Raw genomic sequence first — 27,269 nt, forward strand, 5'->3', positions numbered from 1 at the left:
AAGAACTCTTTTTGTTCTTACTTTATGGCTTTAAAAAAATATCGAGATGTATATCGTCATCCAGCTAAAGAATATCGAGATATGAATTTTGGGTCATATCGCCTAGTCCTACTTGTAACTTGACCTCCTGTGTTTGGAGGAAGGAAAAATGCGGAGTGTGACCTAAAGAACACCATCCCCACAGTTACGCACAGAGGTTAGAACCATTTTGCTTCAGGGCTGTTTGTCTGCTAAGGGTACATGGTGATTTAACTGCACCGACTCAATGGAGATTAGTCGGTGGACAGATCTCCAGCATGACAATGACCCAAAACATACCAGAAAGTCAACAAAGGTGTGTCTAAAGAAGCACATTAAGGCCATGGAGTGGTCTTGCCAGTTTCCTGACCTCAGTCCTGTAGAAAATTTGTGGATGGAGGTGAAGCTTTGAGTTAAGTGCAGCCAAGAAACCTGAAAGATTGAGTTTCTGGAAAGAGGAGTGGACCAGAATACATCCTGCGAGGTGTGCAAATCTGGTGACCAACTACAAGAAACATCTTACTGCTGTGATTGCCAACAAGGGTATCTCCAAGTACTGAGTCATAATTTGCTTGGAGATCAAATATTTAATTTACTCAATGAAATGCAAATAAAATTTTAACTTTTTTTCATTTCTGGATTTTTATTAAAAAAAAAAAATTCTATTCTATCTCCATTAAAATGAAACTACCATAAAAATTAGACCCTCAATTTCTTTGAAAGTGACCAAAGTTATAAATTCAGCAGGTGATCAAATAAACATTTTCCTTTAGAGGAACTGCAAACTGCTGAGCACACATTGTAAGCCTTATAACAAATGGAGGAATCATTTTCCATAAAAGTAGGATTGAAATTAAATTTAGTAATTTACTTTATTTGCACCGCAGTCAGAGAGAAATTATGAAATGTGTACATGAAATGGAATAATCATCTTTTCAAACAAATGTATAATTGGACATAAACAAGATGTATAAAACATCTAAAACTTATTAGTCCAAGTGCATTTCATCACTCTTGAGATTGCCTATAATGTCATACAGCAAATAGAAACACATGGTTGGCAATAGTAAAGTGCCTATTTCATAAGTCTACATGGAATTTATTTATTTTATTTTTTGACTTCCTTTTTAATATCTCACTGTATACTTGTGGACCTCTACTAACCACACTGAAACCTATTTGTTTCTTTGTTTGTTTTTAACTTTTAATGCGATACTGTTTCTCATTCTCGCATGAATATGGAACAAGATAAATAAAATAAGGCCAAAAGGTCTGTCAGACTACAAAGTCTCAGTTGGAGCATTTATCTTAGCTCAGGAAATGGCCCTTAAAACTTTCTTCTGTAAGTTTCTTAAATGCATCACGATTTACAGTAATTTATATCTGTAAGGCTGAAATAGGAAATGATGCAAGAATATCAGTCTCTAAAGTAACGTGCTTTAGGGCCCAATTAAATAGATGCGGTCTTAAGTGGCACACCACACAATAGATGGCAATAGCAGTAAATACAGACAGGATATCCTTCCACTTGAGGGCATCAGATAACGTTGTTGTTTTCCTACATATTATGTGTAATCAGACAGTTCACATCCAGTCGTAGCAAAATAACACCAGCAGACAATACTGACTTCTTACCTGTCTTTTGGGTCTTAACAGAGGGAGGGGAAAATGTTGTTCATCTGCCAGTGGTGTGCTTATCTTTGCTTCCCCCCCCCCCCCCCCCCCCTTTTTTTTTGTTGTTGAAGAAACTAGCTGCTGTGTCAGATTAGTGGAGTTTGAAGGCTGGAGGACAAACTGTGAGCTAAATGATGCTAAAATGGTCCATAGCGTCTCATAGAACTGCATCATTGCGGCTAAAGATCAGAGGAGTTGTGTGAAAGAGGGACTCCTAAGATTATCTTTAATTATCTCTTTGGTCTGAGACGTCATAAGACTGATGCACAAAATGATGTTTCATTCTAGGAAAGTTTAGGGCTTGTTAGGTAGCTTTTAAATCATGAACAAAGCTGTTCATCTGTCTCTAATCCAAGTGTGTGTGTTTTTGTGATTATAATCACAAAAATCTTGATACTAGAGCAGGGCGATATGACCAAAAATATTTATCACGATATACATTTGAAAATTTGCGATAAGGATATAACTGCCGATATAATTGACACTAGACAAAATACTTTACAACTCCACAACTTTATTAGTGCCAATAAAAACAACATCATTTTTACTTAAACAAGCAGCTGTTTTTTTTTATGTGCATTAAAGTGATATAAAAATGTAATAGTGCAAATGCAAATTCCTTGCTGACAGTTTAACCAAAAGGCATTTCCAGTGGAAATTGGCCGACATATCCTCAGCACAACCATGTATAATATCCACAAAACTTAAAAAGAGGTTATACACACACAATACGGTAATATTATGTTGAAGCACAGTACGTATCACTCCGCGAGGCTCCTGCCTACGGTAGCCGTAATGCGCCGACAATCCATGAAGCGGTGCGGGTTCGTAGCTTAGCAAAGTCGTACTAAAACATTTGACAGATCTTCGAGCGCCGTGTAGCACATAAAATCGTTTCGAGGTCAGTAAACACAACCAGAATTCATACATAAAGCCCACTGGATTATAAGGGGCACTGTCGATTTTCAGAAAAAATGAAGGATTGATTTTAAGTGTGCCGTATTTTCCAAAAAAACACGGTAATAACGACGGCCCGCTAGCATGCTCTACCAAAAATAGTGCTTTGTGTATCTGACGGACGAAAGCCAAACCAGTTCCACACCACTGAAGTTGCAGCATTTTTACAAACCAATTCTGGTTCATCCGTTTCATTATACAGGTGTTACCGTGAACGGTATGATATGGCCCAGCCCTACTTGATACAATTCTGTGTGTTTGCTCTCAGAGGCTTTCTATCAGGAGCCACAAATTCACACCTGCCCTCACTAGTTTTCCAGAGCTATTTTTGTCCACTTCACAGCTTTTGTGGGACTAAGAATAGCAACTGATGAATGAAACTTGTGTGTGTGAATACGAAAGGCCATTTGGCAAGTCTTTGCTCACTACAAGTGTTACTGCTTTCTCTGCTTTGTTACCGGCATTGAAACACCACTTCACCCACTTTAACTGTACAAGCTGCAGGTCTGATCATGTCTTCTACCTATATTTAAGCTTTTGAACAAGAACTGAAACTTCAGGGTTAAAAAATAAACCATATATTTACCACATCTCATCTTTATTTCCCTCCCTCGTCTTCCTGTCAGCCTTTGTCACCTCCATAACCAATTTCAAGTTAGACACTAATTGCTGAATCTTGGCCATTCCGGTAAAAGGCAGGAACAACTTCAGCTATTCATAGCCTTCCTCTTCTGAGCTCACAGCAATGAACTGGCAGTCCCACGGGGTGTGTGTGTGGGGTGGGCTGTGCAATCTGAGATAGGTCTAATGCTTCCCACCACAGCGCTGGGACTATGCAGCAAAGAGGAAGACAAGCCTTACAAAGGGACCAGTGACTTTTTCCTCAAGGTCAAAGCAGTTGGAATGAACTGAAGCAGATAAAGCATGTGAGCGTCCCCAAAATACTTCTCATCACTCATTTTGCGCATTGAGAAGATTTGGAAGTGCAGTATGCATCGCTGATTCTTAATTTGTCACACTTAAGATTAGCTAGAGGCCTCGTGGGCATATAGAAGGACGGTTGGTACAGTTTAAGCTACATTAACAAAGCTTATGTGCCATTTAACAAAATAAAAACTTCCCTTTAGACTGTGTAGTGTCAGTAGGGAACAGAGGACCTCATATGTCAGACAGCAAACTGCTGCACAGCTTGTAACTGACCTGTTTTCCCTCTGTGGTTGTGCATCGTATCTGTAACTCTACTGTATTGGTAGCAGCACAACCAGTGGAATATAAATTAACATATATGGTGCTTTTTACCAGGAAAGTAGCTTGGTTTAGCTATGATATTTTAACTGCTTCATGATACACTTGCGAGAGTACCTTGTACTTGCCTTTGTTTTTGCTTTCTTGTTCACGCCCACCTTTTAATGCATGCACAGTTTGTATGTTTGCAAGAATAAACTTGCAGTTTGTCTCAGAGCTGCACATGTGTCACTGAAGTCACTGATACTAAGGTCTAAAGATTGGGGCTGATTTGCATGCTACCTACTCAACCTTGGATGAGGCAAATCCACAAGTCGCACGTCCCACTTACCTTTACTTGTATAATCCTTTCTTACCACACACTTGGTCACAGTAAAATTTGTTTGTTGGGTTAGTTTACCTTGAATACTTGAATGTAAGTGCTCTGAGTTCTTATCAAAACAAAGAGGCAGTCATTGTTTTCAAGTTTTGAAATGAGGTAGGGTGAATCTGGTCAAAAGGTTGTTAATCTTTTTGAGTGTAATCATGATCCACAATCTAATTTTAATTTGGCTCTGCTGTGGGTGTTCATTTGGTGGCCCATGCAGAAAGTTTGTCACCTCGGCTTAAGCGCTAAAAGCTCATTTCACCCATTACTGCATCTTGTTTTTGTTTAATTTTGAAAGCTCGGAGTGACTAATGGTTTATCTCAAGAGCCTTTTTTTTGCAGTTGCGTTTCTGTTCTTCTTTGTTCATTTACCAAGTTTACCAAGTTATTCATTCACAATGAACAGTCATTGTTTCCAGTAATTGTTGTCCTAATTGTATATTATCTATCTACACATCCTCCTAACCTCTTATCCAGTTCAGGATTTGAAGACTATCACCGCTGTCACTGGGTAAGAGGTGGGATAGCTTCGGGACTGGCTACCACAGAGCCATGTGCGATTGCTTTAACTGTTTTAATCAGTCATCCTTTAAATGACTCACATAGCAGAACTTTTATTTAATGACTTTGTCAGTATAATATCGCCAAAAAGCAGATCTTGTCTTAAATTTAAACTGTCCTGTCATCTTGGACCTGTCTACACATCTTCCTGGAATTCGATCAGGGTCACTGGCATGTGCTTCACAGCAGCTTCATGGTTCTCAGACTCTTGCAACTGGGGGAGAGAACAAGGTCCCAGAAGGACGTCATTTTAAAGGGGAAGCCTTGGCTGGTAGCATACACCACTTTTACCACAACATGCACATTACACTTATACTCTATTTCTCACAGATGTAAACAAATGTATGCGATGCCTGTGATGGTTCTTCATGCAATGATTCAGCAGTATTAGATAAACTGCACAGCAGTTCCCACTGGCAGGGCAAGTAGCTACTTTAGTATTTGGTAAGGATAACCAAATACAAAATACAAAGTGAAACTAACTTAAATAATATTTTCTTTAAAAAAATATATATAAAAAAAATAAATGAACAACCAGGTTTGGTGATGCTGTTGAACTGACTTCTTTCCATTTTTATTTTTTGAAATGGTTAATCAAGTAAAAAGGGCGGTGCAGTGGGTGTGAATCCACTATCTATCTGCCTGGGACCTTTCTGTACGGCATATATGCCTTCTCTCTGTGTGCACGTGGGTGGTTTCAGATCAGGTACTCCCACAGTCTAAAGTAGGGGTGGGCAATCTCAGTCCACGAGGGCCGGTGTCCCTGCAGGTTTTAGATCTCACCTTGGGTCAACACACCTGAATCACATGATTAGTTTGTTACCAGGCCTCTGGAGAACTTCAGGACATGTTGAGGAGCTAATTTAGCCATTTAAATCAGCTGTGTTGGTTCGAGGACACATCTAAAACCTGCAGGGACACCGGCCCTCGTGGACTGAGATTGCCCACCCCTGGTCTAAAGACATGCAGTTAGTGGGGTTAGATTATTTGGTTTTTTTTTTTTTTTTTTTTTTTTTTAATTGGACATGGGTTTGAATGTGAGTGTGAATGGTTGTCTAAGATAAACAAAGATGAACCTCAAGCCCTCAATAGAAGAAAGTACATAGAAGGATGATCGGTAAAAGTGTAGACACGACAGAAAAAGTTGAACCACTGTGATAAGATAATGATGGCTATAAAAAGGTATAAAAATACAGATATGATGAATTTGATCATTTCATGGTGCTGTCAGTTTGTCAGTGTCCTATAATTGTTCAGTTTTAACATGAACGTTCAATTTATTAGTGTGTTTCCCCACTGTGCATTTCTTCCTTACGTCATCTTTAATAACTTTAGTCACTTTGATCCCATCAAATGAAAGATGATAATCAAGAAGTATCATGAGGTAGTGACTCTGGTAGGTCAGACTAGCAGGGAAATGCATTAAGTCCTTGCATGTTTTAATAAAATTATCAATACATGGAGCCAGCCTAGAGCTGGGCAATATAAGATTTTTTTCATATCACGATATGTTTTTTTCATTTCAGGCGATAACGATATATATCACGATATAAGCCAAACAACTATATTTGTAAGATTTAAATGTGCCATTGCTCACAAGTAAAATGTGAAATAATCAGCAGCTTGTCTTGATTTTAATATTTATTTCCCATAATAAGTTCAACAGGGTAGATGTACTTAAGGAACATGAGACTTTTTCAGATAAATAAAGGCAAATATTGCAAACTACACAAAAGGCAGCCGCTAAAGCGTTTAAGTTTCAAAATAGAACAAACAAAACAAACTACTAAATTGTCAATTCCACTTAGAAACAAAATATTAATTCTAAAAATAAATCTTAGTTTGTTTTACAGAAGAACAGACAAAATTGAGTAACTTTTGTCAATATCAAATAAACTGAGAACTAAAAGGAAATTTTCAATCTCTCCTTGTTATATAGCTTTCTGAACTTTCTGAATCCTTTATCATCTGTAACTGAAAATAGTTGTGGATGATTACTATACCTTTCTAATGTGACGTTGTTGTCCCTGGCTTTTTTTCTCCCTCTCTCCCTCCCGCTCTGTTCCTGTGCTACTGCAAGTGTAACTACCGCCCCTCCCCCCTCTTCCCAGCGCAAAGCACAAGGCTCGCGTGCGGAGTGAAGCGGGAAAAAAAGTGCGAGAGAGAGGGTGAGAGAAAGACGGAAAAAAACAAAACAAAAAACCAAACAAACAAAAAAAACCCCACGGCTCGCGATAAGGAGCCGGCTCGCGTCATTCACGTCAAAGAGCCATTTCGTTCGCGACCGACACATCACTACGAAATGCCTTCGCACTACGGAACTTCTATGGCCCTTCCGTTCGACAATCTCTTCGGCATTGGAACCATCATCTGTTTTGTCTTCGGTAACCTGGTCACCCAGGTTGATTTTTCTCTAGTCGGCACACTCATTTCCTCCATTACCGGGGCGGCACGCCGGCTGGCTGCTTCCCAAACAACTACACATGTGCGGCTTGGCACTTGTGCTGTACGTAACAAGTCACGTGACGTGACGCTGCGGCTGTGATTGGTTCGGCTCTGCGCTACTTAATTTGGATTGGCTGTTCTTCTTTTCTTTTCTTTTTTTTAAGAGAGCAAGAGAGAGACGAGGTCTATTGCAATAGTTTAATTTTTCTATCGAGAAAAAGTTATTTCGCAATACATATCGTTATCGTTCTATCGCCCAGCTCTAAGCCAGCCTGTCAATACTCCCATCATAGCAGAAAGCATTATGACATATTGTAATGCTGATGGTTTGTCCCACTTCTAGGCATCAAGCGCAATAGTAGTTCTGGCCAGGTTTACCCTGTACGATCCAAACAAATGCATTTTTATTTCATTTGCTCAAAGAAAGTGGTGCTGATGGTCTTCAGACTTCTTGATATGTTCCTGTCAAGCTTAAAGTTGCATTTATTTTTCTTTTTGCTGTTTTGTATGTTGTTCTTTTTGAACACAGTCTGTAAAAGCTGACCTCATCCAACGTTCCTCGTCATCACCGACACACCAGTATTCATAGATAATAGTTCAGTGACTCAGTAATGCTTTTCACTGTCTTTTCAAAGCGAGATTTTGAAAACAGTGAATTGAGGAGTTTGTCACTGGTAATGTCTTTTCCTGTACCTGTAACAGCTGCTGAGCTTTATGAATTTACACATACTGCTTTATTTGTTCAGTGATTTCTTACTCATGTTGCTTTGAACCCAGCTCAGTCTGAGAAAGCTGTGCAGTTCTTGGATAAACTTTTCCTTGCATTGATGGTGTACGATATTTTCAAATTTCAAACAGCCTGACTTTAATTTTATTTACAAGTAAGAATAAACACACTGCACTTAAATGAATACAACTATTGTACGGTGATGTATATTTTGCACATTTTAGTATTGATCTGCGCTCAGCTTTGTGTATTGCTGCCTCTGTCACTCGAAGAGTGAGGTGGTGACAAAACTCTGACCGTCCTTCAGTTCCATATATATTTTCAGATATTTCAAAAGCAAGCAATACAACTTGTTTATTTTGACACATACCAGTAAATTCTTTGTAGGAACACACAACTGTCTTTTCTGTAGACTGAAGAGCGTTTTTTAAAGACTTCAGGTACATTAATGCGGTGTGGCTTTTGTGCTCAGTGGATTGGATTTTCTTTTCTTGTTCACATTGGCTTTGTTGGAAGTAAGAACACTAGTAGCACTCAAGGCTGTTCTGCCCATCCATCTGCATTTGAGCATCCACTGCTGTGTGATCTGAAGCCAAGTACAATCACTCCCACATTTTTCCTTGTCTGCTGCTGAGCAGCATCAGTGCATCTCAACGAGCGAATGTCTAATAACAGTTATTTTAATTCGGAGAAAACAAAGGAACATGTATAACACAGACATGTTCCCTCCTGATGAGCATTTTGCCTGACTGACTGTCTGAAGACAGTAGAAAACAATCACTAAATGTTTATCAGTTTATCATCTCGGTTAATGCTCACATATATTTTTGTGTCTGTCTTTGCAGAATGTCAAACCCTTCTCCTCCTCAGACAGCCTAGCGAAGGTCCAGGAGGTAGCAAGCTGGCTTTTGGAAATGAACCAGGAACTGCTGTCGGGGGGCAGCAGCAGCAGCGGCGGGCGGAGTCGGGGGCCTGGGGGCCCGGCAGTGCGAGGTAACGCCTCCTCCACGGCTCGGGCACCCCAGCAGGCGGCAGAGGAGGGCGATGAGGATGAACACATGAACCGGGTGGTTGAGGAGGAAGAGCAGCTGCCGCAGAGGGTGAGGCAAACTGACATTTAAGAAATTTGTGATTTGAAAGTTGATTACAGAGAAAATGGCCAAGTTGGTGTCTGTGGAAATATGAACTTGCGTGAGAAGACTTAAGTTATGTAACCTAAACATCGAAGTTTGCGTTAGATTCACAGTTTGGTGACCAGGCAAGAGTCTCTGTGCAAGATCACATGCAACAGATTGAGTTTCTCACGAGATCATTCCTCACTGATATTGTATTTTGTTTTTCTGGCTCTTCACAGCCCGAGGCGTCGCAGGTTGATGGCGAGCGAGAACAACCATGGGCGCCGAGCGAGTCCGGAGCCAGCGACGGCCCTCGGGAGGACGGGGAAGGGGAGGAAGACGAAGAGGGTCTGCCAAACGGCGTGAACGGAGGTGAGAAAGGAGCCCGATGGATGTGGGAGGCAGAGCAGCGACGACTGCGAGGGCAGCCGCTTGCTGCTGAAGAGGAGGAAGAGGAAGAGGAGGAGAACAACAACAGCAGCACCCACCAAGAGGAGGAGGAGGCAGAGGAGAGGACAGAGGGAGGGGAGGAGCAGGGGAGGGAAGAGGAGGAGCGGGAAGAGGGTGAGGAGGAGGAAGAGGAGGATGAGGATGAGGAAGAGATGGACCAAGACAGTGATGACTTTGAACATTCAGCGGAGAGCGGGAGGGAGGAGGAAGAGGAGGAAGGCTCTCTCTCTCTCAGGAACAGTGTGTCTGCCCCCAATAATAACGAGGACTCGGGATGTACACGCCAAAGCTCTTCCAACAAAAAGGTAAGCAAAGCTATTTGTATTGAACAGTTTACACTGGAACTACTTTCCAGTGACGAAAGTAGTTCCAGTGTAAACTGTTTAAATGTGTGCAGGATATTTTTCGGTGCTGTGAACATCACCATTAAGGATTTCACTGCAACTCCAGAAAAACTTCTTGTTTATATCATTTATACATCTCTGTGTGAAACTGTTGAATGTGTTGCACTTGCCTACGTGGTCCATATTTAAGATGGTAGCACCCTCTTGTGGAAAATGCTTGTTATTGCAGGAGCTGAACCATCTGCTTGGAAATAATTGGGTACTGGAACTGCATTATATATTTGGTAGGACAAGTAAACATTGTTAAAAAATTATAAAGATTAACCTGAATGGCTGAGTAGATGAAAAGTATAAAAGCATTGTTTTAAGTAAGTGCTGAAATTGCATTTGTTAATGGCAGTTTTGACTCAAGACTGAGGAAATTCAGTAATATTTCTATGAGTCGATTCAGAAGAGAATACAGCTGGGATTTGGGTTTAAATCTGTTCATGGTCTGATGTGTCTGGAAGACTTGAAGCCACATTTTCCCCGTACTCATAAGTATACCAGATAGCCCCACCTTTTGCTATAGCATAGACCAGAGGTGTCAAACATAAGGTAAACACACAAACATAAGGAAGTTTCACCGGCCCAGCCCACATTAGGTCATAGGGAGCTGTATGTGGCCCATGACATAAACTTTGACATCCCCGACAGTAGAGTGGACCCTCCTTGCCACTCAGTGCTGGCTGGAGTAATGATAGAGAGACTTCTGTGGACAGTGCTAAGAGTTTTCCTTATAGTGACTGCTCACTCATATCAATTGCTGAACTTTTATGAAAATCCTGACATGTCAGTACCTGCAGGTGCAAATCAAAGGTTACTGCAAAGAATACGGCTTTGTGCCTCTCAAACACTGTCACCCTGTTGGAAGTTGTTTCTTCGAGGGTGGCAGAGCTCACCATATATTTGGAAGTGATGTGAATCTTCAGTGTTCAAATCAACTGAGCACTAGAGCGAGATCATGTGCCGACATGCTCGTCACAACAGCTCATAACGAATTTAGTTTCCGGCTACTCCGCACTTGCAAGTTTGAGTGACAAGTCCTGCCTTGAACTGCATGATTACAATCAACGTAAAGGTGGCTGCTAATGCTTGTGAAGCTTGTTGCGACTTGAGGAAACTGATGTGAAGACTCCTCCTGAAATATGTGGAGAAGAACTGTTTAAAAAGAGCAAAGTTGCTGATTCTTTCTGTTCTGACTTAGATAAAATGCTCATAATGGAGATGCGTATTTACTGCTTGATGCAGTTTGATACTTGCACTTTACTGAGACTTTTCATGGTATTTTTTTTTCTCCCCTGTGTCACACATGCATACTAATTTTGTCATGACAGGTTAATCCTGAGCATAAATATTAAAAGGAAGTACCATTTTCTTTCTCCACTTTAGCTCTACTCCAGGAATATTTTGTGCTGGCTTTTGCAGTAAAATAATAACCGCGTACTACACACGCCCACAGCCTGCTCCCGGAGACAGTATTTCATTCATATGTGCAATATCCAGGCACTGTTTTAGGAGCTGGTAAAAGCACCTTCATGCCTCACTGATTGATGTCTGACATGATGTGTAATGATTGTAGCTGGAAGCGAGGCAGCGCTTGATGTTCTAAAACTAATTCAAAAGGCTCTGATACACTAGTACTTCAACAGTAACGCTGGTGTCTTGTTTCAGTGATGAGTGTTTCAGTGTGGCCTTCACAGCACCTATATTTAAAAGCCAGAAATTGAGCTGGTTGGGAAGTTTTCGAGAGGCTCAGCGTGACAATCATATTTTTGTTTAGCAATTTGGATGGAACGAGCAAAGTAGTAAATCTGTGGCTGACAACTTTTATTACCGAAGGCTTAGTAAGAGGTTGGATAAGTGTTTAGGTCTCCATCCAAACAATTGTTTAACAATCTCTGTACATGGCAGATACTAACAACATATTTTCACTTTGCACATATTTGTTGCGTATATTTAAATTTTGAGCATCTTAATCCAATATTTGTCTAGTTCTTAGTCCCGTTTTGGCAGACATCCTGAGACTTCATTGGCCACTTATTTTAGGCATTATCTAATTTAACTTTAACATCACTGGGTCATGAAAATACATATCCCCCCCACCCCGGAAATTAAACTTCTACCACAAATCTCCCTTATGTTTGTTTTAACTTTGACTTATAATTTCCATTGGCTGTCCAACGTTTCATACTATTTTGTCAGATTATTCCTTCCTTTTTTAATATACTCTTGGAGCAGTGTGGAGGACTTAAGAGGAAAACTCTCATCTCAGCGGCCTGCAGTGACTGAAGTTATGGATTTTTCAATAGCTCTGCAGTCTTTGCGGTTTTGCTCTCTAAAATCTCTTTGAGCCATACACTCAAGAAGTTTTAGTATAGGTGTTGAAGAGTATGTGGCATTGTTTCCTGTATGTCATACCAGAGAGTCGGTGTAGTGTGAGGTTTAGTGTCAGAGCCTTTGATGCTGATATTGTCCTTGCTTATATTATCTTAAATATAGCCGTTAGTCTGAATTTGCTCCTCCTGTGCCTCTCACCATCTGACACAGCTGTCAGATATGTTTTTCAGGGTCTCAGTCAGTGTAGTGGGCCAGCTGGCTTTGATGTTGATGAACACATTTATTTCAGCTGTGGATGCTGTATGCTTGGAATTAGGAGGTGGTGCAGGAGGACTGCTTTGACATTTATCATTAGTTCAAGTGAGAAAGTGAAGCTCAGAAGAAGAAGCTTGTGTAAGTCATTCATCACAGTCACACATGTATTGTTACTGAGCTGAATTTAGTTTTATTTGATACCCGAGGAGCAACCACCCCCCACCCTCAAAAAACCTTGAAAACTTAATTTCAGAACTCTGTGAATACAATATTAAAAAACTGATGTATGTGGTAAAATAACAAAGGTGGGTAGGAGGAAAAATATGTCAATGCAGAACACAAAGGAGCCGGGTTGTAAAAATAACCACATTAGCTTAGGTTTGAAAGCAGAGTGATTGTGATACAGGGATAGAACTGGTTCCGGTGCTTTAAGACTATTCCTACCAGTCCATTCACCTTCATTTCGCACAGAGCACATTGTGAAAAAGCTACACGAAATTGTGAATTTTTCAGATGTGAACTTGTGTAATGTAAATGCTCATTGCCCGTGTTGCGATTCTGCAGAAAATTTCTTTTGCTTTTCTGGGCATGGGTCGCAGGGGCAGGCAACAGGCTAAGCAAGGATGCCCAGACCTCCTACCTCCTCCAGCTTATCCAGGGGAACACAGAGGCATTCCCAGAGATGTAATCTCTCCAGCATATCCTGGGTCTGCGGTGGGATATGCCCTAAACACCTCACCCAGGAGTCATTCTTGCTTTCTTTCATTGTGCAGTAGCAGCAGTACTACTCTATGCCCGGATGGCTGAGCTCCTCACCCTGTCTCTTAAGGGAGAAGGCAGCCACCCTTTAGAGCAGGGGTGGGGGAACTCCAGGCCTCAAGGGCTGGTGTCCTGCAGGTTTTAGATGCGTCTTTGATCCAACACAGCTGATTTAAATGGCTAAATAAGCTCCTTGAAGCTCCTAGCTCCTATGAACTAATCATTTAATTCAGGTGTGTTGACCCAGGGTGATATCTAAAACCTGCAGGACACTGGTCCTTGAGGCCTGGACTTCCCCACCCCTGCTTTAGAGAAAGCTCATTTCCTCCTCCACTTGTTTCGACCTCGTTCTTTTAGACACTGACAAAAGAAGTCGGGACCATAGGTGAGGATAGGGACGTAGATCGACCAGTAAATCTAGAGCTTCACTTTTATACTTGGCTTTGTTTACGGCAGTAGACTGATGCAGCGTCACTACAGCCACGGCCCCAGCCCATCTGTCTCCTGCTCCCATCAATTGTGATGATACTCAAACATGAAGCGATGATTAACTAAACTACAATAGGAAGACTGAGATTCTGGAGAGTTAGCAGCATGAGAAGTTAGCAGCAGGTGGTTTCATGGTTTGATCCGGGAGTTGAAGCTGTGTCACAGCTGTTCTAGAGCATAATTCAGGATGTCAGAGGTGCAGTTTGAGCTCTTGTTGGCAGAGTTAGGACCACATCTGAGGAGGCAGAGTAACAATTTCAGAAAGCTGAAAAAAAATGGTACTTATCATTTATATAGTCAGTACTGCAGCGCGGTTTGATCTACGATGGCACTGTATTTATATTAGGTTACGTTTATATGCAGCTGAAAAATAGAGCTTAGTTTAGCAAAGAAGAAAAATAAATGCCTAAGAAATTGCACAGCCGCTATGTACAACTGCATTAAGATTAGGTGAATAGAAACCACATTTAAAATTCAGACAGAATTTATGCGTCCGGTGTGTAAACGTCTAAACTTTGGTCCACTGTTTCCATACAGGAAGGAGGTCCATGTTTTCAATCCCTGGTCTTTTTGTGTAGAGATTGCACACGGAAAGGCTGGGGGGTTCCTGCAGTCCCACTTACATGCATACTAAGTTAACTGGTGATTGGCATTAGTTGTAAACATGAGCACGATTTTGAGCCATGTGGGTAAGCTGTAAACCTTTAAATATGATGAGGAGCTGAGAAAGAGGATGGATAGCAGTTGAGTAGTCAGTATGCCAGAAGACGAAAGGCATTGGATCTTGACTTGAACTTTTGATCTCTATGGGGTACTGCAGCTAATTTACACGTTACCCTAATAGTCACCAAAGTTGGGATATAAAGACCAAATCTACCAGATGCTTTTTAGGTGCTCATTTCTCCATCTCTCTGCTGTAGAGCCGGCAAACACAAAGTGATACTATCTCTCAGCAACTGCCTCACTGCTTCACCCCTTTCTGAGTTAATCTCCAAAAATTTGAGAGCTGCAGGTGCACCTACGAGCAAAAATGTTTCCTTCCGTGTCAGTCTTCACACCCACGCTTTTTGAAGTTGATCACATCAAGTTACCATGGTGACTTTGTGCTGATACACTACTCAGCCCCCTCATTGCTGCTTGAGCTATATTTGAATTTATTCTCTTATTTAAAGTGACCAGCAGCGCATCCGTGTCTATTTACTGAGTCATTCATTCTTAAAATAATTCAGGTTGGTTTTAAAGACTCCATGAAGACAAATATTTCACTTAAAAACTATTTAAGACTATTTAGACTATTTAAGAACTACATGAGAATATATATTTGCAATCTGTGATGTTCGTTCATTTAAAGCTTAATTATTTTACCATGTTGGAGAACCAGAGTTAATGTGCTTGATTAGAGCTTGAGAACCTGATATTACATGACAGCATGGTTTGTTCCTGTAGTTCGGATAGAAAATGTGCAGTTCTGATGTGCATTTTGACTGCTTCAGGATACATGTGTGTCAACAGTGGAAGATCAGCACGTGTGTGGTTGGGTCATGTTGCTAAAGTTTGCAAACTTAAAAATCTATAATATATTTAGATGTATGAAAGTTCAAGCAGCTCTGTAAAATTCTAAACTTGAAAAATATTCAGCACTCTGCATGTCCCGGCATGTCCTGTGTGCACAGATTGTGTTCCCGGGTCCCAGGTGCCGTAGGCTCAAGTCGCCCAAATGAGAACCTTCACCCTCTCCTCTTACTCGACACTCCCATCTTGTGATCTCGTGCGAACGAGGTGAGACTTCGGGTCATGCTCATCAGTTAACCTTCTAAATACATTAAGAGGCTTATGAATCTATATCTGGGCTGTGCATTAAGATTCCTGAAGGTCTAAAGAGCAAAGATGGTCTGGATTCAACTGAAAACGTAACTCAGATTTACATTTTAAACACACTCCTTCCTGTTCAAAGGTATGTGAACTAAAAGGGCATGCAGAACACATGTTCATGTATTAAATAACTTAAATGAATATATGCTGTTGGGGTAACATGAGCCCGCTTGGCTGTAGCAGGTGTGTCTCAGTACAATGTCTCATATAAATTAGTCGATGGGAAGGCAGTTTATAAAAATAAATGTTTAAGGATATTTTAATTTGGCACTACAGGTTTATTACAATAGTTTTTACAGGTAGTTTATGTCAAGGCGCACATAAAAATGGTTTGTTTTACTGTTTTCTTTCTCTGCAGAATGATCTATTATATCTACTACTGTAACTCTTGAATTTGAAACCCTTTGATGCAAATCAGCATCACAAAAACAAACATTAAATGTTTTACGGTATTTTAAGAGTACAATTCAAATGGGAAAGCGCATCACCAAAACCTGAAAGCAAAATCCAGTCTAATTGCATCTTAATTACACTTTTAAACAGTTTTTAAATAAGCAGGAACATAATATACTCAGTTTGTTCTCACTACAGTACACTGCTGCCTGTCCATCTTAGAATTAATTTTAATATATCACTCATGAATAAGGCATTATGTGATCTTACAGGATTAGATGTCTCATAATGACTCATCAGAGACCTTTGGTGGCAAGTGGATCTGCAGAGCCATAATAAGGCAAAACAGGAAGGTACGATAAGGGGAGAGGGTACTGACCTCCACTGTGATAGAATAAAGTATTGAATTATTTAGATTCAAAGAAGATGGAAATAAACTGTCAGTGCTGTTATGTGCAGGTCTGTTAAATAATTTTACCTTAACTAAAAAAAAAAAGGGGGGGGGGGGGGGGGGGGGGGAGGTGGGTGAAGAAACTACTGTACGTTATCCCAACCACAGTCCAGCTGTCTGGGTAATAAGTTGGATAAAATCTGCATAAATTTACATCTGAGGATAAAGGTGGGTGGGGAACTTGTTTGAAAATCTGAGAAGCTATCAGAAGAAAAAAGAAGGAATAATATCTGAGCTACAATGGATGATACAGAGATTAATCAAAGTCGAGCAAACTCTTTCAGAAACCCCATAATTGGATTTTCTTTATCTTTGTGAGTAATTACAAAAGGACATGTTAGGAGCTGCTTCTGCTCATGACTTTGGTGGCATTGACTCCAGTCAGGTCGAAATATTTCTCACGGTATCCCCGTTTCCATAGGAACGTATTTAAATCTGTATTTATGAATAACACGATGACGAATGCTTACATTCATAATGTGCATTAAACTGCAGTCGGCTCTGTACACAAGTAAAGTTTTTATATTGTTTTAGATGGAATGACTAATAACTTCTTAGCAAACTTGGACACAATTTTTAACCACACACACACACACACACACACACACACACACACACACACACACACACACCTATTCGCTGCCACCAATTAAATATATTTCCAAAGAGAAGGCAGCCTGCTTATTGTAGGTGGCATCTCCCACACACTGGCCTTATCACACAGGCAGGAATGAGCCACAAAGGACCAGTGTTCTCAGCCTCCCACATGAAAGCAACTAGTTTGAGTCATTACCGATATATATTGATGACGGTTTTCTTTCACAGAGGCCCTCATTATAAACTAATACACCTCCACTGGCCTGCTGAATTGTTCTTTTTTTTTTGTGTGTGTGGCTACACAAATAACTCTATTTCAAAAATAGTTTAGGTTGGCTAATTAAGGTAGTTAACTCCCACAAAGAAATTTCAGTGACTGCTCTGATAATTAACCAATTCTCACATTGTGCCTTTCTGAACCATTCCTGGCATTCATTACAGCCACCTTCAGCTGTTTCTTGTTTTGGGATTACTCTGCATATAACTTCCAGGTTTGTCATAATTCTCATTTTCTTCATGCAGGTCTTTTTGCGAGCTGGACTTCTGTTTTGTTTTTGTTTTTTTTGTAACCTGGGCTTTCTTGAACCCCTATTTGAACATACCCAAACCAACCACAGCAAGTCACTGTTTCAGCAACTTAAAACTCTCAGTTGCTTCCCATTAACTAACACTTGCATTCTTGCAGCTCAATAAGAGAATTTAACTTTCATTTTTATTCACCTCTCTCTTATTGAGGGGTGTTTATACTGTTTATCCCAAAGTCAAGGGTATTCCTGAAAAGTTCAAGTAACAAAACAAATATTAAGTAACCAGCTTAGCTTAAATATATATAATGCTGTGTAGCTCAATAAAATAAAAAACAATGAAGATCTGAAATTAAAATCACTAGTAATGGAAATTTTTAATAAACAACAAAATAATCAAAAATCAAGAAAGGAAAAACAGAATATAAAATGGCTTACTCAGTGCAGTAAAAACAGCATAGCAAATATCAGATGATGTATAGTATAGTGTACTGATGTACTAGTGTACTGCAGGGTTGAAACAAGCACCTACAAAACCCAGTTCTTAGTTGAAGATCATGTAAGCAGTGCGTCGTATCACAAAAGATTTTAGATGTAGCTTTTGCAGTGCAGCGTAGTTGTCCCAGACCTTGACACCAGAGGGAGGCAGTGGTGTGAGGGGTCATGTTCATACATAATCCATGACCCACAGGTGGTGGTTGGCTTTCTGCAGCTCAGCTCGGATTGCCGATGCGGAGGAGCAGAAAGAGTGATGTAGGTTTTTTTTTTTTGTCCCCCCCCCCTCCTAAAACCACAATTTTCCCTCCAGAAACTCTCACTTTAATCATATATACACCATGCAGGTGTTTAAAGATAATAGCAGAGTGCTGCCTTTATCCACTTCATTATATATTATAGTTTTGGAACACCTTGATATTATTATCGTTTAACTAATTTAAGGCTGATGGGTTTTCTGTCATTATCGCACAGTATAAATATATTTCATCTATATTTCATCTGAGTCTGTAGAGATTTACTTTTCACAATCACCTCAAGTTCTCCAAAACTGCTGTGATGGGATATGAAGGTAGTTTGGCAGCATTTAAGCAGAATTTATGCTCGGCCCAAACCACTTTAATAGCCGGACCAATGAGTACTACTCATGAATCTGAAGGGGTGCCTCGGACCATGTCATTGCTCGGCTCCTTTTCCAGGAGCAGTTGAAAATAAAGAAAATAATGACCTGGCACTCCTACTCTTTGCCCCTCACACACAACCCGCGTTTTTATCCCGTCACATCAGTCACTTTGAAAAGCTGGGAGTGACCCGTGTAATGATGTTGAGTTACTCGAAGCCAAACATTCTTGGCCTCTGGCCTCCAGCAGTCTTTTCAGGGATTGCAACCCCTCTGACCCATTAGTAACACTGAGGCAAAGTAATTAAAAAAAAAAAAAAAAAAAAGACAGAGAGAGAGAGATAAATGTTTGTAAACTTGGAGGCCATGGCATATTGTGGGTATCTATTAGAAAGGTATGAGGTTTCTTTTAATTGTTCCCGTTTGGCTAGCTCTTGATTATTTTTAAGCTTGTGGGATGCATGTTCCTGTCTACTTTGTGCCAGGGATATTTTTTGCCCTTTTATGATGGTGAATAACCCCAGGCCACTTTCCACCCCATAGCAAACTGTGGGAACTTAAAATGCATTTTTCATTGAAAGGATAATCTTTAGATTTCTCGGTGGGTTTCTTGGTCATGGACAAAGCAAACTGATATTTATTGAGAACTTTCAGTGTTTCTGGATTATGTGAAATTGTTCTATAATGAAAGAAGAACAAGCAAAAAAAACAACACCTGCATGACTTGCAGTTTAACAACTTACTTTGGGGTGATCATGTTGTAGCAGACTGGAATAGCGTGTCTTTCACATAGCTTGTTGACCTAAGATTAGTCTGAAAGCTCAAGTAACCTCCACAAGGCATGAACCATATCAGAAAAAAGCGGCTGCTCACTGGTGCCTCACTGGTTAGGACACATTGGATGTGGACTAATAGTAGTGGTTATTTTCTCTATGGGAAAACTAAATGGTCGCGTTCATCGTTTCAGATAAGTGCAGAAATGGGGCATCCATCTTTTCAGAGTAGTCAATAGTCATCAGACAATTTTATTTTGTGCATATGTGTAAGGCGACACTCTGTATCTATTGTCTCAGAGGATTGGTGTGCCCGTGTCTTGGCACACCAAGCTCAACTTTGCTGCCTTGTGCCAACAAACAATTGACTGAGCTTTTAACAGGCAGCATTAGTTGTTTTGGAGTATAGCAGATTTTAACTTTTTCTTTTGACATTTTTATTTTATTGTTTATTTTACATCACATTTCCTCAATTTGAGTATTCACCTTGTCTCGCTTTGACTTTTGAGGACCACATAAAAAACAAATTCAAGCCTTTCTTATTTATTTTGGCAAGTCTAATTGGCAGTCCCTACAGTGCCTGTCAGGTCACATGATGATGATTATTATCATTAATATTATTTCATGTAACTTATTACCCAGGGACACTCTGATGCCTTTGTTTCTCTGCACGGGCTGCAACCTGCATAACTGAAGAGACTCTGCAGATTTACAGATTTTATTGGCATTTGTCTCCATTTGCAGTCTACTGGTACTTTCAGTTGTTGACGTGTTGGAGGTTGTCATTCATCTGTCTTGTTAGCCATTCTACATTTTGGCTGAAAACCAGTTGTTCCGAAGAGCTTAGACAATTTCCTCTGATTGTTTCCACTGTGATGATTAGGGCTGCCACGATTAGTCGACTAGTCACGATTACGTCGACTATCAAAATCGTCGACGACTGATTTAATAGTCGACGCGTCGTTTGAAGCTTTGTAAGATCACAAAAGATGCAGGAATAAGTAGTAGGATTTAAGAGTGTAATAACGGACTGAAACAGAAGATGGCAGCACTGCATGTACAAGGATGCCAGCTGCCGTTAAACCCCGAAGAAGAAGAAGTAGCTCTGTCCCAGAATTCATAGCGCAGCCCAGCTCAGTTTCCAACAATGGCGGCAGCTAGTTAGTTTTAATATTACTCTTATTATTCTTTCTGGGTCACAAAATAAACGTTTAACATGTTTTCAGGCGAGAATGTAACTGTGTAAACCTCAAATATCTGCTCAGTTTATCAAGACACCACATATTTTCAAAAGCGCTCCGACGTTTTCGGAGACGTCTGTTAACCACTAGCTCGATAGCTAGCCGGGGGAAAGGCTCACTAGAGCCGCTGAGAACACCGGACTCCCGGCAAATCGTTTTCAAACCCACCGCCGTCTTTCGCTACTCAGGTTAAACATGATACATAAGTCACTTAGATAACTTAAAAATGTTATTGTTTGGCCTTTTTTTTTAGTATTTTATTTGTTCCTGAGTAAATCGGTTTGCCTGAGATTAAAGTTATAATTTTTACATAACTGAATAAACGTCAAGCAGACAACTGGTTATCAGAAGTGTGAGATGCTCGAGAATATACTCCGGTGTCCCGTTATATTTTAGATAGCAAGGAGTTTATTAAACTTCACCGAAACAATCTGCAAATTTCATTAAAATTTAATAAACTATCATCTTGTCTTTATTTTTAGTTAGCACATACTTTAAACACTTAAAGCTGTAAGCTAATGATCGTTATATAAGAGCAGATGCATGCTGGTGCAATAAGCTGTACGTTTTACGTCCAATGGATGCATGATCTGATTAGTCGACTAATCGCAAAAATAATCGGTGACTAGTCGACTATCAAAATAATCGTTTGTGGCAGCCCTAGTGATGATACATCCTTTGGACAGGACCTCTTGATTGGAAACTTGTTGCAATCATCTGATGATCATGATCAGCCTGAGTGATTGTTAGTGGAAGACCTCAGTCCTCTAGGTTTGCCCAGATCTCACTGCCAGAGGTGTATAGGAAGCACCACGGCTTTATAGAGTGCTTGCTTTGTTTTTCTTGACGTCCAGACCTTCTCCAACATCTATTTGGCTGTAGCTCCAGAGCTGACGCCACCTAGAAATGCAAGTTTGTGTTGGATGACCATGGTTTTTGGTTGACAACAGGCTCCATTTCTTGCATCAAGTGTTTAGGGAGTGAGTGACAGGCTGGAGGATGGTGCACCAACTGGAGGGTGGTGGTCGGTCTTATTCCTGGGGTTCCTAGTCGTGATCAGTTGACCTATAGAAAAAATAGCGAGTGGAGACATCTTTTAAGTATTCGAGATATGGACATTACTTTTATTTTTAATGCATGAAAGGACGAGCATCTCACCTTGCAGTTGCCATGGTAGCGAGAAGTGTAGTGAATTACTTTCTTTGGTAAGTAATTGATTAACATACTCCTTTACTTTCAGGAAAAGTAATCAGTAATACATCAAATCAGTATTTGTCTACATGATTTATAACCCTCCATTTCACAATCTCATTGTAGGCAAACACTTTGGAATCCAAAGAAAATGTAGTGATATTTTTTTTATTTATTAACGATACCTTGAATCTATTGAATGTGGTTGCCATTGTTAGTCCAGCAGGTTCAGCTGCCAACTTGTTCCAACTGTGCTAAACATACTGTTAAAAGCCAAGGGTGTTGGTCTGCCTACAACACTCAATGGCGTCCAGCGGCTGACTGTCAGAGTGGTGTGTCGGGGTCCTCGGCGTACTGTCGGATGCTCAGGCCCTGTAATCCTCCTCAAACAATAGTGGATGTGAGAATAGAAGGGAGGTTAAGCCCTGTAGGTCCTTTGTTACCATGTGCTCGGGCATTTAAATGCACAGAGGGATAGTTGTGTTTTGCCAGTCACTCGAACTGGAGATTCATTTGTATTCGCTACCAGTTATGAAAGGTTTTTTCTGCTGCATATTAATTTTCTTTTTTGTAAGTTGGCATAAAAGCGTACGTACAGAATGTACATATCCATTTTCTCTGCCCCTTCTCTCGTTCTGCCATTTGGACCTTCACATCACTATTCCTTTACATCTCTGACGCTGTGTTCGTGTGGTGCACGGTTTAATTAAAAACCATTGCATCCTGCTGCTGCTTCTTTCATAGCTTCATGTGAAAACACATGCACTAGACTTCAAAGTGCATCCCTCACTGATTAAGTGAATCCTTGTTTAAATGCATGTGTCACACATACTGACATTGGACAACTGTGTCGCCTCCTGAAATATCCTCAGCCTCTTTGCTGACAAAGTTACTGACATTCCCTAACATCGCGGTTCAGGGATGAACCAGAGAAGGTTGGTGTAAAACAAATCCTTACTTCCACAGGCATGTTGACATCTGATTCCAATAAAGATATCTGTTTTTTTTTGTTTTTTTTTGTCGTATGCTGACAATTTTCATGTGTTCAAGTTAAATGGGCTAAATGATGATGTAGGCCACAGAGGTGGGAGGACCAGGAGGGGCTCAGAGAATGACTACAATGAGGAAGTTCCCTGGATACACGTGCTGCAACAGACGACTCTTGGTACACATTCCACCACAGAGGGGTCATGAGAGCAGATTCCACGGTGCCTGTCTGAGGGGGGAGAGGCTGCTGGGTCCATCCTCTTTTCAGGCCCCGACAGCAGCTGCTCTGCCTGGCTTGGACGCAACAGTGACCTCACACCCCGGAGATATTTTAAAGGGTGCCAGTCAGCAGGGGGATGAGCTCTGAGTAGGTAGGAGCTCGACAAGTGCAGTTTTAACACATCTGCTGCACAATGTTCGAGAGATCCGAGGGAGATCCAGCAGTGGTGTAAGAAAAAGTATCTACTTGGAAGTTGGTCAGTTTTCAGAGCCCCTTAGTGGGAAATGATCAGTTAGACAGCTCTTTCTTTCATTTTCTGTTTCTTGTTTCTTGCAATGCTGCGGCATTGCCCTATTCCCCGTTTCTCGTCATCCGGTGCTCAGAGAAAGATGCCGAATGTTTCCTGTAACAAAGACAAGACTCTACACGTCCCGCCGGAGAGCCAGGCACTCAACCCGGCTGATTCTAAAGACATCGCCACGGAATCGCTACCTCCTCAGAAAGTACTCAAGATATTCAGCATCAACATCATTGCTCAGGGTTTGCCTTTCTATCGTAGGCGGGTGAGTGTTGTACAAATTCAGCCAGTCGCAGAGTTTGGGTTTGGTTTAACTGCCGATCCTGAAATGCCAGAGGTCATCAAACACGCTTACCCCTTTTCACCTTGGTTGGTGTTGCTTTTATAGCTGCCTGTTTATAGAAAACGGCAAATCAAAAAAATTAAGCTGCTGTGTTGCTTTCGTTCGTTACCACTATAGTGATAGTTTGCATTGACAGGGTGATAACTGAGTTAAGCGAATATTTTTCTGACAAATTTTAAACATAATCAACTTGTTTTTGTTACATGCTACAGATAAATTAAAAATCTTGACCTAAGCCCCCTCTCTTTTTTTCCCTTTTTTACATTTCTTCTTTCTCTTTCCACAGTACGTTGATTGGTTGGTAGTGATATGAATAGTTAAAAATGACAAACGTAAATAGAAATTTGTCCTTTTGTCATCTCACTATGCACTGATACAAGCTTCGCGTGCCCCAGCTCCACCCATGGCAGGGGACGGACACCAGCTTATAGCCTTAAAAAGGCTATGAGCCTATTTTTAGGGGAAGTTTTTGGATAAAGTATTGATTAAGTGGAAAACCTTAAAACAAAAGTGTCTTCAGCTGTTGACTTATGATAGGCTGTAGAGCAACTGATCCTGCCTTCTATGACATTTTTTTTGTTGGACTTTTTTCTTTTCTTTTTTGTTAATTGGCAAATACGTTTGCATTTGTTTTTGTTTTATTTATTTATTTATTTATTTATTTATTTATTTATTTAAATGTAGAAAGCAGTATTGTTGGTTGAAGCCATAAAATTACGTTACTACTTAATTACGACACTACTTAATTACGACATTAGTTCTTAATTACGACAGTGTTACCATTACATTAGTAATGGTAACACTGCTCGTGTTGAAACTTTAGTTTGACACATGTGCTCACTGGAATTGGTGTGATAATTTAATGTGATTGGAAATTAATGAGATCAGATTACTAGAAATCAGTTTCCCAAATGAAAATAAAAAAACTTTAAGACCACCTTATTGTCAGATTAAATGCACAAAAGTACAATTCAAAGTTTATAACACAGTTGAGGGTTGGTCTCATTTTCACAATTTTGCAATGAAGCGACTAATACAGGCATTAACGTAGTCATTTTATTTTATCAAACTTTTTTTTAAATTGTCGGTAAGAAGGAATGTGTAGTTTATTTGTTTTTTTGTGTTTGTTTTGTTTTTTCCCTTAAAATGTTACTTAATATCAACTTCATTAGCTGGAAAGCTTTCTTATCCTTTATATGTGATTTTAAAATAAATACCATGGTCTGAAGTTATGGACCAGCAGCAACATTGTACTCCCGCTCCTGCTTCCATTTAAAGAATCTGATTTGGTGGGGAACTTAAATATTACCTGCTGTAATATCTTAGAGCAGCGACAGCAGATGTTTTTATAGAGCCATAATTGTCCTGGTGACCTTTCACCAATTATCTGGGTGCTGTGATTGGAGTTATAGATAGACTAGTCAAAAATGTCACCACTGGATCTGCCACAAAAGTCTGAAGAGGAGTCTGATGGTGAGGAGAGAGGTTGTGAAATATGGACTGAAATAGAAATGAGAATAGATGTGACAGTCACTGGGGAGGGTCGGCTTGTCCTTTTCTTCTTCTTGGGTTTTCTTCCAGAACAAAGCAAGCTGCTTTGTTGATTCGATTTTTGAAACGAAATGTCTGTTAAGATTTGTGCCTTTTATGTAATGGCCTGTATCATACGTTAAAAGGATAAACTGGTACGTCACAACAGGCAGTTTCTTCAGTTTAAACAGGAACAGGTTGAGTAAATAAAGCAGCGTGTTCTAACAGAGTTCAAGCCTTCATTGCACTTTGTTTTACAGCAAAGTGTTTTATTATCTGTAATTACTATGTATGAATATAGCCTGTAGTTTTCATGCTGACTAAAAATGTCAATAAAATACAATAAAACCCATTCTAAGGTGAATGTAGTGTAGTAGCAGCGTGTAAAAATTCAAATAGCTCAGCAAATTAAATGGAACAAAATAAAATACAATAAAACTGCTAAAAAAAGAGAAAACATCAAATGTCATTGGTTTTTAAGCATGCATTGAATTATATTTTAATGATGGGGTGCCACACCTTACCTTTTTTCCTTTTTTTCTCTTTTTTTTAGCAACTACCCTAATAAAGAAAAGTTGATTAGCCATTTTTCCAAATCTGAATTATATCTACCACATCATCATTTATTTATTTGCAGTTTATTGCTTAAAATTGTATTGTGCAATTTTATTTAGGTTTTTCAGGAGAAACAAAATAACACAGATGTAGAAGTCTAGAACTTGTGTATCAAATATGGTACACTTGGCTTTCAAGCATTAAGCAAGAAAACTGCAAAAATGATCGAAGAGGTAAAGTCAAAGGATGAAACTCTTCTATCTTCATCACTGTTTATGCAGCGGACTCGGCATTGGAAATACCAAAGCATATGTGCTTTGTTTAAGAATGCTTTTGTTTTACTATTTCGTTGGTTTAACATACACACGTATGTCTGAAAAGAATCTTGAGCTTCCATGTTGTTTACTTTGGAGGAAGAACTAAATGGAAGGTCCCACAAGGCCAGTTCTTGCTTATACTGCCGCATGTAGAGCACATGCCGCGTGGACTATGCTGCACATGTGACAGCTGTCAGTGAATGGCATAGCAGGGGTTTCTTATGGTCTCTGTGGTTTAGTATAACCTGGGAGTATGAACGCATTTTAAGCTTGGACTTTCTGCTTCGTTGCTCACAAAATGTTTTCTTAGAGTTATTTATTTATTTATTTTCACTTGTTAAAGAGGTTTTACTAAGAGGTTATTTCTTGCATCTATATGTCTGCTGAGTATCTCAGAGGGTTGCACCCAGGCTCTAAACCTTCTCATACTCTGCTGATTAAAAATGAAACTACTTTTAGTTGCTCCCTTATTAAGAAGAGGTCTCCACAGCGGGTAGCTCCACATGTTGGTTTTGTTTTGTTTGTTTTGTTTTTTTTAAACACCAGATGCCCTTTCTGACACACCCCAAAGGGTTTTGTCTCCTCCCGGGGTCAAACCTGAGATCTTTCACTTGTGAGGCAAACATATAAACCACTAAACTTTGGAGCTACTGCTGTGCTGATTAAAATAGTCTTGAATTACTCCAGTATTAAGGTGACCAGGGGAATCCGCACTGCCATCTCCTCCAACAGCTGGATATCTATTCTGGCTGCCGGAAACACAGTCACGATATAGAACATTAACAGCAGGACATTTTAGTTGGGGTATTAATTTTCTCAGCCACCACACCCTGCACTGCAGGGCTGTTGAGTAAGGCAATCTATTCTTGCCCATAGCAGCTATGCCTGCATCAACGGCTATCAGCAAGAAGCATCTGTGGTTTGAGCAGGTGCTCCGGGCATGCTACAACTTTCTTTAGCAAGTTTCTCACACCTCAGTCTCCTGTAAGTTGTCCATAAGTAAGTTCAATAGTGATACAGATCTATATCTTGGCCTGCTTTAGACTGTTCATTAGGATTGTGAATTTTAATTATACCA

At 40.1% G+C, this 27,269-nt stretch overlaps 1 protein-coding gene across 3 annotated transcripts in view; it reads left to right on the forward strand.

Annotated features, from left to right (window-relative positions):
• The window catches only part of fbxw7 (F-box and WD repeat domain containing 7), a 129,410-nt gene that overhangs the window by 38,532 nt on the left and 63,609 nt on the right, over window positions 1-27,269 (forward strand). For all 3 annotated transcript variants that reach the window (XM_063476063.1, XM_065471049.1, XM_065471050.1), the window contains 2 exons: window positions 8,840-9,094; window positions 9,349-9,864. In XM_063476063.1, coding sequence (XP_063332133.1) covers window positions 8,909-9,094; window positions 9,349-9,864 — 702 coding nt within the window. In that variant the 5' untranslated portion in view covers window positions 8,840-8,908. The remainder of the gene's footprint in view (window positions 1-8,839; window positions 9,095-9,348; window positions 9,865-27,269) is intronic.

This window comes from Pelmatolapia mariae, linkage group LG6 (assembly GCF_036321145.2).
Source record: "Pelmatolapia mariae isolate MD_Pm_ZW linkage group LG6, Pm_UMD_F_2, whole genome shotgun sequence".
Classification (NCBI taxonomy): Eukaryota; Metazoa; Chordata; class Actinopteri; order Cichliformes; family Cichlidae; genus Pelmatolapia; species Pelmatolapia mariae.